Raw genomic sequence first — 17,148 nt, 5'->3', positions numbered from 1 at the left:
TAGTAATTTCCTTTGGTAAATGACAAAATCTTTGTTTATATGACATTTCCCTAAAATTACTGCAGCGAGATGAATCTGAAATATAAAATGTCACATTTGGCATGCAAAACTATGAAAATATATTTCTGTGCAAAATTCATGGAGGCATTTAATTTAGAACGTGTTTAATAACTAAGGCAGCCTGCATCAGTAATCCTGCCCGGAGGTCCCAAAAAGATTGTCATATTTATTCTCTCCTTTCTTCACCCCCCTCCTTCATTCCGAAGCCAAAAAAATTTAAGGGTAAATGTTCATTGTTAATTAAGATTTACTAATTAAAATGAAAATAATTAACAAGAAAGCTTAATCTCTGAATATTAGCCCATACTTAGAAAGAAAGGAAGTTTTTGTATGTGGCATGTCCTGTCTCTATTAAGAGTGCATTTTGTGTGATCAGTCAATGTGTGGAAAGCCCTGAAAAGATATTTCAGCGAAAGGACAGCCGCTTGCCAGCAAAACCACGGAGGATCCCTTGCTAGAGCCTTTGATCTCATCTGTAGGAGTGCTGTAATGTTATGGCACTTTAGGCACAACTCAGGCTTGGGGCAAACAAACCACCTCTGATATGGAAAATTGGCTCACTTCACCTTTGCTGTCTTGACTGTCTCTTAAAACGCCTGTGCAAGCATGTGGGCCAGATAATAACAATACCTCTTAAACACATACACAGTGCAAATTGGACACTGGTGTATGTTATTGTTGTTGTTTTTTCTTTGCTTCTTTTTTCTCCTTTCTCATCCTCCTCCTCTTCCTTTCCAGTCATGCATGCATACGTCTCTTTACAGTGTGGGGGTTTTGGAGGCCTCCATCACCTCCTCCCAAATGTGAGATGTGTGGGCTAAACCGCTTTACCACCAATTATACTAATTTCACTTTCTGCCTAAATTGTTTTTGTTGTTTTGGTATGCAAAGATGCTCACAGTGGGGAGATTGAGGGGCATTACTGCAGGGCTCAGCACACACCTTCCCTCCTCACAGACTGGCAGAGCAATGGGCACTGCCAGCCGGTGTTGTGTGTGCGGTGTGTGTCTGTGAAAAGGAGAGGGATAGTCTCAGGTTGTTTGGTAACAACACTGCACACAGTATACTGTAAAACCAACAGTGAATACAGTGTATAAATATGTGTGAGCACATGACATAGTAGCCCCTGAGTGCTACTATGTCATCATTTGGAATTGAGGGCTTTAATTGCCAGACACTCCAAATTTGCCCCAGGGAGTTGGTCAACACAGTGTAAATTCAAGTACATGAAATAAATAGGCATTAAAAGATGCAACTAAGATAATCAGATATAAATGAATGCCTGCACTTAAGAAAGGAAGGGATAGGGCAGGATAAGATATGATGGGATGGGACCATATCCTAATATGATTGGGCAGTTTTGAACAGGATGGGAAAGGATAGGATGGTAACGATAGGATAGGGTGGGGTAGGATGGGTTAGGGAGGAATAGAATAGTGTGGGATAGGATGGGAAAGGATAGGAGAGAACGGAAGGATAGGGTGGAATAGAATACGATAGGGTGGGATAGGAAAGGATAGGATGAAAGTACAGGATAGGGTGGGATAAAATGGGATAGGATAGGATTGGGTGGGGGAGGATAGGGTGGGACAGGGTAGGATTGGATTGGATCAGATCAGATAGTACAAGATAAACTAGGATAGAATGGGATTGGAAAAGAAAGGACAGGATGCAAAAGAATCAGTTAGGATAGAAATTGGCTGGTTTGATTTTTATATTTGTTGTACACAATCAACAACAAGTTTGGTCTGATGATATCGTTAGAATTAAGGTAAAGTCATCAAAAGGAATCATATTCTGGGAAACATTAATGTCCATATACAAGTTAACGGCAATTTGCGCAGTGGTCTTTGAGATATCTTGGTCTGTGTAATGGGAACACATGGATGGACAAAATGTCGAACCAGCCAAACAACAGACCAAGCGTCGTTGCTATTTCCATTTAAAAACATACACATTTGGTAATAAAGACCAAGTGGCTCTGTTTAAGCCAGATTGACTTTTCATTCAGTGCTGTTCAACAGATGCCATAGGGGACAAACAACTGAATATGTATTCATATTGTTCTTTGATTATGTTTCACAAAAAAAAAAAACTGTCTCACCAGCTTACCCTATTACTCATCTTAAGCCCTAAAAAGAGGCACGTCACCAAAACAAACAAGCAAATGAACAACTAGTGGGCTGATGTAGCCTGAAGGTTAGTAGGATGAGCTCGCTACCAGAAGGTTGCCGTTCTGAAGCCTTCATCTATATGGGCAGTGTGACCAGGGGAAATAAATAGCACTCTCAGCTTCGGTAACAAGGAATGCTGATGTGCCTTTGAGCAAGGCACTTAACCCCTAAATGGTTGAATGGAGATCATCCGATGAGATCATGCAGCTGCACTGGGCATGTCTTACATATCGTCGCTGTCGGGCAGAACACTTGTACTTCTATATTTTGTCTTCTTTCCCCAAATCAATGCTATTGGTCACCCTTTCTGTCTGTCTGTGGGTATTACACGTATTTAACCAGGATGAGGCAACTTAGTCTGAGGTGAATAGCTCCGTAAAACAATGTCAAATTAGCCTTTTTTAATTTCCTGAAAAACAAGTTTTTCACCTGACAGCGACGATATACCATGACTGTTTGCTGCAGTTGAACAAAAACACTTCTCTTGTTCAGCAAACATACCTGAAGTTAAAAAAAAAAAAAAAAAGATGATTCCCACAAAAGTGGGGAATTACATCATCAAATACATATTTTTCTCCCTTCACTCCTATACTAAATTGCATGCAACTTGTGTCTTGGTCAATACTTTACAAATATACAACATATCGGCAATGGCAAGTTTTCTTCACCTACTGAAGGTCTATCCTCAAAAATTGGAATTGAAAATTGAGAATTTTTTTAGTGTCCTCAACCTACAAGGAGAAGGGATAGTTGTTAATTTCAATAACAGATACGTATAAATGAGGAGGTGTAGTGACTTAGTAACTTTATTTACATAGCTCTCCAAACAAAGTGGAGTTACAAAGTGGTGTACAGAGGTAGTGGTGCAGGGAGGGATGAGATAACATAATTGTTGACAGCATTTACAACTAGTCAGTACATTTGTAATAGCCTCACACTGTCAACAAGTTAGTTTGTTTTAGAGGTGGGTTGCATAATTACTTTTACAGGTGTTTGACACGGTAGACACGGTAAACATGGTTTTGTTGTAAATTACAACATCCAACTAACAGACATAACAGCATCAGCGTGATACAGCTTATAAGCAATTGCACACTGGTTACATTTAGAAAAAAAAAAAAACACTGACTATAATCCATGGTCTTATTGTAATTATAAGTGTTTTTAGTGCTATGCATCACTGTAAAGCTACTAATATTATCCTTTTTCCAGTCAAATGTGGTGTGAGACAATACAAAATTGCTTTTTGCTCTGTGAGGTATGAACTTTTTAGTTCTGCACTTCTGAAATATATCACGCAAGTTAATTGCTTTTTGACTTTAAAAGTGTAACATGTATGTTCACAGTTCTACTATTAATCATCTGCACATTTGTGTCTGTGTCATTCATGATTTCACTTCAATGAGATGACAAATGTGGCATCCCATTAGTGCAAATGTCCACAGTAATGAAGCTCAGCGTACATTCTTTAAGGAAGACTTCTATGCTGCATTGTCATCTGCTGAATGTGAGCATTTATTCTTTCAGTTAAACCAACCAATTTTGCCACAATCTCCATGAGCTATCGCATTATTGCATTCCAATTGTAAGGGCTCTTTTTTAACGATCTAAGGGCATGGCCTGAAGCGCCTGGCGCAGGTGCGTTTAGGGCGTGTACAAATCCACTTTTGGTAGTTTAACGGTAGAAAAAAAGAGTCTGTGCGTCAGGCGCATGGTTCAAAAGGGTTGTACTTTGTGTCTTATCGTAATTGTGTTTTGGAGTGTCATCTCCCATTCCCTTTAAAAGTCAGGAGCATTTGTACCTTGGCACATTGCTATTATGACGGCGGATTTGCTAAGCAGGAAGGAGAGATTTTCAGGAGAAGAAACTGATCTCCTCGTGAAGTGAAAGTGCACGGCAGATCAAATTATATCATAATACTATTTCACATTGTAATATTTTTATTTTTAATCTTTTGCATGTTTGTGTGCTGCTGCGCGTCCCTGTGCGTGCAACAAGCATAGTGTGTGCGCGCTGTGCACGAGCCTAGGCACATTTTACTAATGCGCTGTTAAAATAACAATGAAATGCTGCGTTACTGACTTTAGACCAGGTTTTTGTTGGTCAATGGCACGATCACTTGTCGCTGCCTCAAGATAGCAATATGCCAATAATGCACCTGAACACAACTCCATGTAAGACCAGCACGCCCATGGGTGCACAGATGGGCGCAGGTGCATTTGCTATTTAAACGACAACTGCGTCGGTCTTAAACTAGCAAAGACACTTGCGTTGGGCTTTGCGCTGCGCCGGGTGCAAGATAGGGCCCTACATCTGTTCTACTCTTTGCTGCTGTCAGTTGCCATTTCAGGCAAATTCGATGCAACCCTCCTCCACCCCGTTCAACTCCAGTTCCCATCATTCCCAGCACCCAGGGTTCCTCCCCGCCCGCCCTGTGAAGCCCAGCTTCACATCACATACATCCTGATCTTCAGGCTTCCTTTAGCCCTTCATCACCTCTACCAGTGTCTACACTCAATCGGGGGGCTATTCCTATATATCCACGGCCTCTATACCCCTTATAAATTAACATTGTGATGGAGTCTAATCGCCAAAGACTCTAACCATATCAACCTATTATGCAGAATGTTCATTAAACTCATTTCACTCTTAAATGAAGTCTCTCCTGATTGAAATACAAACAGTTGATGTTAGTAATAATATAGAATTGATCAAATATTGCAATCAAATCATGTTCTGCACTTTTTGTGTATTATAGGTAAACCAGAGCACAACTCCTCAGCCTGTGGAGGTGTGTGTGTGTTGCCTAAGAGCCACCAGGGACAAGCTACCCAGGGGCCTCTACACTGTCAGTGTGGCCCTTCACAGCTGTCTAGGGGGTCCAGCTCTGGCCTTGCGCAGTAATACGGAGCAGCGACAATGGGCGGCGGTCACCGAGCCGATCGAGCATCGGGGACGCTTCTTTGACACTGACCTGCAGCTTAACCAGAGCCTGTTCATGGTGAGGAGATGTTGGACACAAGCAGAACATTTTCGATACTGTAACAATTAAGAAATTCAGTCCACAAAACATCAGAAATACTTTGCTATTTAATTAAATTTAGATGGATTGCTTGAAAAGTTAAGATAAATGAATCATAAGTCATAACTTTGTTCTTGTATAAATGTTGGAATGTAGCAGACAATTATGGGATAATTCTTTAAAACCACACATTTAGTTTATGGACTGCACATCTTTGGTTTGCAGCCCACATTGACATTCACAATTAAGGTTGCAGAATTGCAGAAAGAACAGTGGTGACTGTGGCTGTTGTGAAAAATACACAAAAGTCTGCATTTGCAGGAACCAGTGACAAGTTGCTTTCCTCTATTGGCACTAATGTGTTTTTATTCAACAAGGAAAGGACAGAATCAGGTTGGGATTTGTAAGGACTGTATTAATTTGATGCTTGAGGAAGCTGCTTTAAATATTTCTTTTCTTTCCAGCAAAATATTTGAATGAATATAAAGCATCTCTTATCCGAAAGCAATTTTGACATTGAGGGAGGCTGAATTAAAACAAGCTCACTTCCAATGACATGGATGAAGCCTTTGATGTGAAATTCAATGGAAAATTTTAGTAAAACACAATCTTAAAAGCAAACAATAAAACATGCTTTGCTAATATGACAGACCCACCACACCATGCATGTCTTTAGTTTTTGTGTTTGCCACAGTATTTCCAAATTCCTCTTTCTGTTTCCCTTGGTTTCATCAGTTGCAGTGACAATTGAAAGGGTTATGAGAAGCTATATAGCTGTAAAAGATGGCATATGGAAATATGCAACACACAGCCTCTAGGTTCATCTCCGGGATCTCCATATGAATAAAACAACAACTTTTCAAACATGACATTTAATTAATGCATGTAAATCAAAGCCAAGATCTGTTATTCATTTATATAAGGAAGTAATGTTTTATTGGAATGAAAATATACAAATGCAGTAAAAAATGTAGTTTCTTTTCTACATTCTCTGTCATCTATAACTTAGTTGAGTTGGATACAAGAAAGGAATAGAAAAGTTAGAATTGCAGAATTGCCTGCAATTAGTTTTAAAAATCTCAACCTCCATTTTCCAATGTAAAGTCAAAGACTAAACATGTTTTCACATTTGGTCCTTTTGATGAAGCAACACAGTAGATTAAATTAGATGAAATCTATGCACATTTCACAACCACTTTCCTAAACCTCTTGATATGAGGGAAAACATCCTCTATAGAAGCTGTACTAATCTCAACAACCTACATACTCGTTTTAGATGGTCCATATTGACCGGTGGATTAGAGATCTCTGTTTACGTTTATTCATTGATGATGTGTGCACTATGCAAGATTCACAAGGGAAACCTTAAGACAGAAGAAACCAAATCCAGTGTCCCTCCGGATTCTATAGAGTTTTCTATAGGCCCATAAAGGGCTTCTTTAGTGTTCTGATAGCAACTCTAAAGGCCTTAGCTGGAGCATTTAGCACATGTGGACACTGCCAATGTGCTGGTGGGCGTATTCGCTGAGCTAGAGCATCCTGATAATATTGTCTCCAGCTCCCATCAAACATAAAGGACGGGGTAAAAGCTGGCATGAACTGAATGCGGACATGGGATCTGATTCAGAGGTAAAAAAAGGTTTAAGCACAGCATGGTAAATGCCTCATGTCACTCTTCCTTCCCTCCTCTCCCTTCCCAAACCCAAAACTGTGCTTTATAGACAAACCTGTTGTTGTTGTTGTCGTCGTCCTCATTGATAGTCCCAGACAAATCTGATCAGCCTTTCCACCACTATCAGGATAGGCTTGGATGTTTTCTCTCTCTCCCTCCCTCTCTCTCCTTTGCCCACACTGTAGCGTGCGATTTCAGGAGTGCTTACAATGCCTTCTAAGAGGAAATGAGGAATTAGTGATGGTAAGAGGAAGCCAGGAGCTTATTTTCCTTTCCTCCCTCTCTCTCCTTCTTATTTTCATTCACCCTCTGCTTTGTGCGTCTGGGTTTAGATTTAGACAGAAACAGTGCAGTTCAGTCGGAGATGTCTTGGAGATGAGGGCAAGTGGGAGCACATGAAGAGTCGGGCCCATGGTCGTTACACCGAATGGCAAGATGCATATAATTCCACATTTTAATATTAAAGGGGAACAAAGAAGTACTGAGGAAGAAAAAATGATATTTGTAATGGTTTAAGCCAGTGGTTCCCAAGGTGGGGTTCTGGGACGGCCAGGGGTCCCTTGAGGATGTTCGAGGGCGTCTCCAGCAAAAGGGAAAAAAACATTTTCACTAAAGTGTTCACTATAATTCCATCCAAGTAACACCATGACAGAATGTATGACTATTTTGGTCATTGGTTTCATATACTTTCTGTAATAAAAAATCGAAATGCAAAAGCCCTGATCAGATGGGGGACCCCGGGAAAAAAATCGTATCAAATGTGGGTCCGTGGTCTACTTTGTGTCAGTTTAGGGGTCCTTCACTTGAAAAAGGTTTGGGAGCCACTGGTTTAAACAGCTCCTCCAGCAAACAACACTTCCCACATACACACATATGCAAACAAGCGCACGTGTCTACATGCAGGCACTTCACACATATGCGCACAAATGACTATTTATGCAGGTCATATTTCTTACAGTAAATTAATAATATGAAATATCCTCAATATCCATAATCAGTCAGACACTACTACCCATCATTTCACAGGTGCATACCAAAAGCAGATTATCGGGGGGGGGGGGGTTGGGAGGAATACACATGATTTATGTGTTAAAACAAGTCTCCTGCGTTTTCCATTACAACTAATAAAGGGATAAAATATTTCCACCTAGTGATGGATGAAGTGGCACGCACCTCACTGTCAGTTCATTTTTTAAGCAAACCCACCGTTCTCTGGTTTGCCATCGACTGCTAGCACTTCTTGCTTCATGCAAGATACTCTTAATACCATCAGTCTGATTGATGGTGGTCTCACTGCATCGCAAATACAGTAACTGTCAGCTCGTAGACTACAACGGCAATCTCAACTTCTCCTCCACCCTGTGTTTGATGCCGACAGTCTTTATCATTCCAACATCTTCTTTTAGGCAATTTACTGGTTTGGACGGATAAGAATGGCAGTTAAGAAGGCTTGAAAAAAGAAAAACAAAAAAAAACACGGGAATAAGTTAAAAGAGGATTCAAGTCTAGGATGTAGATTAAGTATCTCCCTGAGGGCTAATGTCCTGTTTGTTACCCTCTGTGTGTCTGTTTGCATTGGGCTTTCCTGGTTGTGAGCAAGTCTATGCATGATTTCTCCTGAAGTACTGTGCATGCCGTGACGATGTGTCTGCCCACTGTATGTGTGCATACATTGGTGTGTGTGCCTGCAGGCATGTGTGTTCAACTGAGTGGAATTGTGAGTGAATGTGTGCTTTTCTGTGTGTCTGCAGATCATACCTGCAGCCTGTGAGGTGGTCCCCTCCATGGTCCTGGTATTCCAACTGGCCGCACTACCGGGAGATAGCAGCCACGTCAGCTCTGTGCTGGCGTGGGGGGCATTTCCTGTTTGTGGGCCGAGCCTCAGTCTTGTCCAGGGCAGGTGCGTCAATGGCAGCTGTTGGACCTCAAGCAGTTTCTAATTTGAACAGTACATATAAGTGTTTTAGGGACTGTTCGTTATTTAATTAAGGGGCCACCGGAGGAGTTTTGTGGCCTCTAACCTAAAAAGACTTGACCCTCCCCTCGTCAGTAATAATTTTCCTATGACCCTCCAAAATGATTTGAAAAAGAGGCATGACCCTCCCCTTGGGTGCAAGTTTGCACTTAGCAAAGAAGTACAGATGCCATTAGATTTTTACAGCCATGACGTACAGGAGTTAACCTCTGCATTCTCATCTTACACATCCCACTCCTCTATTATGGTGTGGTGGCCATTTCAGTAGATTTACTCACTAACATTGTTGTGGAAACACAATAAGCATGGAAACTAAATGCACACTTCATGCATTACTGTATTACTTCAAATACTAAGTTACTCCGCTAGTAAACTGGTATTCACATGAAATAAAACAATAAAACATTAAGACCATTCAGCAAAACACTGGGAAATAACAATTTAACAGTGGTTGCTATGGACTTGTCACTAGGCTTCGTCATTGTATATTTTAGCACATAGGTAAAGCTGCCGAAGCTGAACATTATATTCCAAAACATATATGTTTATTTTTAAATTACATTGTAAAAATTTAACAATTCGCCCTTATGAAATCCAATCGCGGTTTTGGAACGCAATAGACAGACGCTTAAATTCAACTAAAATGACACAATCAGTGTTCGACCTCCAGTCTGTTGAGATGCCTCTCCAAACTCACCATAAAACGTTAAGACACGTTAAGAAAAAAGATCCGTATTTTGCCGTAATCCAATGACACGGAAAAAAAGTAAAATAATAAGTAAAATTATTTTAGCAAGGCCTGAACGTCACATTCACCAGCCAGCTCCAAACAGGTGAACGAGGCCTCTCCACTTCGCCGTTTAAACAAAGTGGAATAAACGTATACATGTCCAAATCTACACAAAATCAGTAATCAGTATGTAAGCTGACATCAAATGTATATACATGGCATTTAGGAAACCTTTATTGCAAGGTTGGCACGGCAAGATATCCAGAGAGTGCAACAGTATCTTTCGTTTTTTTTGCGTCCTGCTGCTCCCATCGTCAGCCAGGTAATATTTTTTTTACTAAAGCAGTCTATGAAATCTGATGTATTACCTACCAACTAAATAGTTGTTTTGTGTTATTTAAGATATTTATAAAATATCTGGTCATGCCAGACGTAATTATTCCACTAATTTTTTAAACAATGCAATTACCCGTTTCAGCCACCAGGGGGGCAGTGCTCCTCCTGCCCCCCCCCCCCCCCCCACCAGCAAACTCTGCGTATGCGGTCAGACCCATCTGCTAAGGGGCAGAGACTGAGAGCTACATGGATAAATATGCACCAAACAAGCCACTTTGAAATTTTGCTCTTCTCATGAATAAAAAAGTTGGGTGACCCCCCCCGCCCAGACTAAAAAATGTTGGATGACCCTCCCCTCAACAAAAAATAAAAAGACATGACCCTCCCCTATTTTCCTCCGGTGGTCCATTCCATAAATACCGAACGGTCCCTTAGGTCACTAAACTACTATGACTCCCAGCAAAACATCACATGAAGTTCTAATTACATTTTCAGACCTTAAGTCGCCTATCATACAACTGGTTGTACAGTGACCATTACCGGTTATGTGTTATTTACCCAGGTTCAAAACCCCTCTGCTCAGGGGGGAGCCGAACACACAACTGGACCAGTTTAAAAAGATTGAAGCCGTCATCTCCTCTGATCTAGACCACTGGCTGTGTAACCTGTACTTTCAGGTGTGTGTGCGTGATAAGAAACATGTGCATGCAGGTTTCTTTTAAAGATTTGTATCTGTTGTTTCATATTATATTCAGAATTGTGGGCAGGTATGAGTTATGTTATCACAGGTGTGTGTCTGTGCCCGTGCATCTTTTCCCTCACTCTGACCCTCCCTTTTTTTTTTTTTTTTTTTTTTTTGGGGGGGGGGTTGGATTTTTGGATTTTCTATGATAAAAAGCTTTTCCAAAGAAATTGGAAATTGGCCCCAGAGAGCAAACAGGAACCACATCTTTACCCAGCAATTCAGGAATGCATTTGAGCTGATGCATTGATTAGATTAGTAAACATCTTAATTGAATTAAAAGCCAGAACAAAGCTCTCTGTCTCGGGTTTGTCTCTTTATTTGTCCCTTTCGACTGTGACATGTTGTTTGTATTACTGCATTATCATTACTGCTTTGAGTTCCGACGGATGTAAATAGTCGTATTTTTGTACGTCTTTGCGGACGTACAGCACAATAGGATGTGCAATATTAATACTAGTTACACTCATGGTCTTAATTGAATTATTTAATGCCATTATGGCACACTATGACAAATACTAATAGTTGGCTATGTCTGCATGTTGATCACTAACACATGTATGGTAATTACACACACATGCTGTTTTCCCACAAACAATGGTGATGCAATGGAATGATATTAACATAACTGACGACATTAACATGAAGAGGTTATATTAATGTTCACTGAACCCACATGTAGACCTCAAACATACATACAGACCCATCTCTTGTTTGTGGTGTTTCAGGTGAAGAGGCTCCCTTCTGGAACATCTGGGGGACCAGAGCACTGCATTACCCTATCAATACCCCCACCCAACCCCTTTGTCATGCCCCAACCTGAGGTCCATCATGACCAACCCCAAGGCCAACTGCCACTCCAGCCCCCATCCCAGGCCCAGCTCCGTCCTCATCCCATTCATCCCCAGTTATATCCCCAACAGCAGCCGCGTGCGGGCCCCAGCAGCAGAGCAGGAGAGCCCGCTGTGGTACATTCTCACCGGGGGTCTCCTCTCCACCTGTCAGCTGATTCTGCCTGCTCTTCCTCATCTCTGCCAGGTAGGGGTCCAATGTTAAAACCCCCGACTACGCCACAGTGGGGAGAAAATGTCACCCTAATGTCACAAGCACTGGGATGAAGAAGAATGGCAGGCCTCACTTACAGCAGTTCTCCACTGAGGTGAATGTGCTTGAGGCTAGGGTTGGGTAAAGACAGTGGGCCAATAAGCAAAAGTTAAAGCACACAAAGGATGTTTTCTCAGTTAGATTATATGCAAAGATCCAACAGTGTTTGAGCAGCAAGCACAACACTGATAGATTTGGACACACTCGGATGAAGTCTTTTGATAATACAACCACCAACCACCAACTAAGTAAACAAACCCTCTTCGGCACGATGACTGCATCATTTCATTTAGATTTTAATCTTTTATGGTTTTACTGAAAAGAAACAATGATCCAACATTAGCTGCCACACATAGTACTGCTTACCAAGCTGTTAAAAAAAGTTTTCGTAAATGGGCAGTGAGTACATGCACCACGTTTAAACCCAGCAAAACTGTTCTTGGCAGTTAGATGTTCAAACAGTACATAATAATAATAAATATTAGCAGTTTTCGAGTCTTACATTCACACTGTGCTATTTTATCTATTTAGTGTCTAACTAAGCTAAACTGAACAAAGCATTATTGTAATGGGTTTAACACACTGCGGTTGTACTTTGTACTTTTGTGTGTGTGATAATGCAGTAAATTAAGCTATCTTTCCCATTATCCACTGGGATCCTCTTGTTTCAAATGTAATCTGATTACCGTCATTTTCACTTTTTTTCCAGAGGACACAGAATGAAATGATTTTAGGTAGCAGATGAACTACTGCAGCGACTGCTTAGCGGCGCAGGGGTTAGTGTTGCATGACAGCAAGAAGGGTCTTTCTGTCTGGAGCTTGCATGTTCCCCCACGTTTGTGCTCTTTTCCTCTGGGTTCTCTGGTTTCCTCCTTCGGTCCGTAGATATGCAGGTCGGTTTGATTTGAAACTTACATTCCTAGTTGTGAATATGATTATGTGTCCATGTTTTAGTTCTGTGATGGACTGATGCCATGGACTGATGGGGTACGCTCCAATATGATCCTTTATATATATATATATATATATATATATATATATATATATATATGTATGATCCTTTATATATATATATATATATATATATATATATATATATATATATATAAGTGTGTCCATTAGGCACACTGATGAACTCTTCCGATTCTGGTGGTCCAGGCAAGGTCATGCCACAATTGTAACCACATCAAGAGGTGGCTAATGACTTCTGTTAATAGTAATAAGAATCCACTTCCTCCTTTTCAAAAACATACTATTCTTGTTTCCCACCTAAGTAATCCAACATCCTGGCCTTTGCCAGGAATCAAATCCAGGCTCATTTGGTATTGATCTACTACAAAGGCGACCGGCTTGCTTCTTTGTTATTAATACATCCCCCATTTTTTCCTTTTTTTTTTTTTGCACGCACAGCTCATCTTTATTTAACAGTCCTCAAAAGTTTCTGGGGTGCTCTGCTTTAAACATCACACAGGCTTTTTAATTACAAATGAGTTGTGACAGGTCTGCTGGGTAGCACCCTGGCCCATTTTAAACGTGATGCCGGCTGACAGCTTGGCAGTGTTCTCCCAGCACTGAAACATGTGGAAGAAATTGGTCTTTTACATTTCACAGCTTGTCGCTTCCTCCGCCGACTGACCTGTGATCCCCCACAGAGATCCTAACGCCCACAAGGGAAGTGTCCCCAACGAACTGACTGCCTTTCCAGAGAGAGAGAGAGAGACTCACTGTGGGAGATTTATGTTCTGCCACACAAGGCAAATAGGTACCAGGTCTCTTCAATACATACTCGGCTGCATACTCTGGCTCACACACAGACAGGGACGTCAACACACACACACATTCTCGCAGCCAGGTGAGGAGGTTGCTTGGAAAGTGAACCCGATCCGTAAGTGAAATAACGGATCAAAAGTCATCCTGCACAACACCTCATCCACGCCGTTCCCTAAGCCAACCTGACGTTTGCGTCTCATTTGCATACAGATCTGTTCACTTTGCATTACCTCTGGAGCGAATTATGGCATTCAGATGGGGAGATTACGTCAAGCTTGAAGGTAGCGATCGGACTTTAAACTTTAAACTAGCCAAAAAATGGAAATCCAATTCAGCGAAGAGAAGAAGAACAAATTATCCCCCTCCTCAGTCCTCTGTCAAGTCTGGGGGTTTCAAACATTTCCTTCCCATTTCATGCCTCTCTGTTTCTGATGTGTGCTGTGTGGAGATCGCTTTCTTTGCGCCCGTGACGCCAGGATTTTCCTCATTACCCATTTGTCTCAGAATCAGGACAAGAATATGGAGACCTCTTGTCATTGCGATAACGTACACACAGCAGAGCTTGACAGTGAGACTGGAAGTTTGTATTCCCGAGGCCTTAAATTAATTAATCCCTGTAGAAAAAGCACAGTGTGCAGTGAGGTGTCTATTACAGAACAAAACCTGACATCCCAATCCAAGATAATAACTCTGACAAATTTTGCTCGAAAAATCTGAAGATTACTGTATTGCATTGATATTTTTGTGTTTCAGATTAACTTGCCATTGGATGATAATAATTCTGATTTACACCATAAGCATAATGGCGTGTGTTTGGTTTTCTAACGTAGAGATTAGCTAGAGGCACACTGGGTTAAGTGACCTTTCACATTCACTGAATAATCCAGTTACATTGGGTTAGTTTGAACCCAAATGACTAATTAGATTAGTCTTTTGTATCACAATCGCCTTTAGTGGATCACTATGAGCATGCCGATGATCCTGTCATAACTGTATTGTGGCTTCATTTCTCTGCCTTTTTTGCTATTTTTTTTTTAAACATCCATCCCCTTAAGCACCAATGGTGATTTCGAGGATTCCTCATCTAATGTCTTCTTTGGAGCGCTGCCCTGCTCTTTCAGGATGTGCTCCCCTCCAGGCCGGTCCCAGTCATCACAGTTTCAAACCACAGTGTTACATTATACGGTCTTAATCAGTCGCACTCTGCATCCCGCCAATTAATTCAACAGTGTCCGGATACCAAATGGATGGATTCAACCTTTAAAGCCTGTTTGCAGAGATACACATGTAAACCCTCACAGTGGGTGAGGTAAACAAGTCTAAAGGATTGCATGTGTGGGGCGAATACACCCAAAGGTGACAGTGTCTTGCCACCAAAACCCACTGAAAATTGGTATATTGATAAGACAAAGACATCCCATATGAACATGATAAAGACAATTTGACTTTCAACAGCACCAGTGAGAGTGGAAAAGGCTTAAGACTGCATATTTGTACATATTAGTATGCATTGAACATCTGTTATTGCCATTAAAATGCAATGGATTACAAGAAAATAAACTCTTGCACAAAGCGACACCAAATCCTCACCGTATCATAGCAACCTTAACACGAGATCCGGACATGGACTCAAGGGTAATCCGTGAGTCACTGACCTTCGATCCCTCCGTAACTTTGGACCAGTCATCAGGCAATTAGGGGCCTAGGTGAGCAAGAGCCGCCATCCCAGCCAGTTTGCATCTCACCGGTAACACAGTGATGGGGTCTCGACAGTGTTACGGCCCTCAGGCTTTTCTCTTTCCTCGGCCTGTTTTTGTGTGCAAGCAAGAGAGAAAAGATTGTGTTATGCAGTGGTGAGGTACACTCATTTGTATTTTGACCCTGGAAAATGTTTGTGCATGTATGCAAGTGTCTACATATTAATATCTTTGTTTGTATGCCTTCCTGTGTGTGGGTGCGTCAACGCATTGTATGCACTGGAAGAGTGTGTGTGTGTGTGTGTGTGCTGGTCTTAACGCAGCTCAGAGCGCAGGGGGATAACAGGGAGTTTGTTGTTGGCCTTGAGTGCCTGGAGAGGCTGGAGTTGTGGCAGCTCCAGCGCTCCGAGTTCACAGACGTAGCCCTTAGCTGTCGAAGCTGTCGATGCTGCCTCCGCGCTCATTCTGGTTCCACAGCGTCTGCGCATTAGCAAGCGGGGGCCTGGTTTAATGAGTGTGTGTGTGTGTGTGTGTGTGTGTGTGTGTGTGTGTGTGTGCAAAAGCAGCCACTTTGCTCTGTCTCATACTGTTTACACAGCAACACATACTGTGCTCAAATGTAATATTTGCTAAAGCGCACTTCTACTTAAAATATTAGCAGGAGTAGTAGTATTAAAACAATGCACTACAATTTGAATGAAAAATAGTTGATCTGGCTGTTTTAAAAGTTAGAAATACTTTTACAATTTTTTGTATATTTTGACACAAAAGGGTCCCAGACTTTGTGCCTCTTGATATGATCCACACTTTCAGAGTGTGTAAAAATATCTTTTATGCATTAAGAAATGTTCCCAAGGTGTAAACAAAATATTTGAATGATCTGAGATGATTAGACTCTTGAAACACAAGTGAGTTTACAGTTATGTAATGCCATGAAAATGTAGAAATGTATTATTTCATCCCCAGAATAGAACAAAGCTAACCTTATTACCTTGTAACTGTAGGCACTCCACATGTTTACCAGCAAAGCGATGGTAATTAAAAACTACATCTGTGTTAGGATGAAATCTGATTTTAGACTCGCTTAAAAATAGGCAGACTCTTCCTGCCATTTAAGTACATTTTATCTGTCAGGATTTCTGATGTGTCGCCTATATTTAAGTTATTATCACTGATATATTTAATCCTGCAGCAAGAAAAGAATTATATCATCACAGAGGTTTCCATATGTATCATATAGATGTGACTGGTTCCACGGGGGGAAAGAAGTTTCACATAGTGAGATTTTTACATGTATCAAGCTAAGGTTTACTTAATTACAACCTCCAGGCAATGCAGGAACCCTTTTTTAAATTCTGTGAATGTTAATATGCTAAATAATGCAGATCTCCGACTCTTCAAGCATGAGACACACATCTGGCGGCTTACCATTTAAATTACAGGGAAAAAAAAGAGTGAGACAGATAGAAGGAGAAAAGAAAAAAGAGGGTTAGGATGACAAAAATACTTCAAAAGTAATTTTCCAAAGAAGAGAAGAATGGGAAAATGTATTACAACCAAACTTAATTTCTTTTTCGATTTTTCATCATTTCTAATTGCATACATTAGAGTGTTGAGGCTGGGAAGGTTCAGCTCCGACATTGTGGGAGACAGAGATGACTGTGCAACGGGAGCTCTATAAGTTAACACTTCTCTCTGTACAGAGTCAAATCAGCCTTTGTAGCTTTTGCAAGTCTCCAGATAGTATACCAAAACAAGCTGGCTACCTGCCTCAGAGTAGAACAACAAGACAAAAGCAACACTTGCAGTGTGTTCAAATGAAATGCAAAGAGTATTTGATTTGATTTCTTGGTACGCTGCAAACA

General features: G+C 41.0%; 1 protein-coding gene across 1 annotated transcript in view; it reads left to right on the top strand.

Moving 5' to 3' along the window:
- ofcc1 (orofacial cleft 1 candidate 1) overlaps positions 1 to 17,148 on the top strand; it is a 95,933-nt gene that overhangs the window by 30,734 nt on the left and 48,051 nt on the right. The window contains exons 11-14 of the mRNA XM_078281261.1: positions 4,994 to 5,236; positions 8,681 to 8,829; positions 10,533 to 10,647; positions 11,441 to 11,750. Of these exons, the coding sequence (XP_078137387.1) occupies positions 4,994 to 5,236; positions 8,681 to 8,829; positions 10,533 to 10,647; positions 11,441 to 11,750 (817 nt within the window). The remainder of the gene's footprint in view (positions 1 to 4,993; positions 5,237 to 8,680; positions 8,830 to 10,532; positions 10,648 to 11,440; positions 11,751 to 17,148) is intronic.

This window comes from Sander vitreus, chromosome 22 (assembly GCF_031162955.1).
Source record: "Sander vitreus isolate 19-12246 chromosome 22, sanVit1, whole genome shotgun sequence".
Taxonomy (NCBI): Eukaryota; Metazoa; Chordata; class Actinopteri; order Perciformes; family Percidae; genus Sander; species Sander vitreus.
This window is presented reverse-complemented; position numbering and strand designations above follow the sequence as displayed.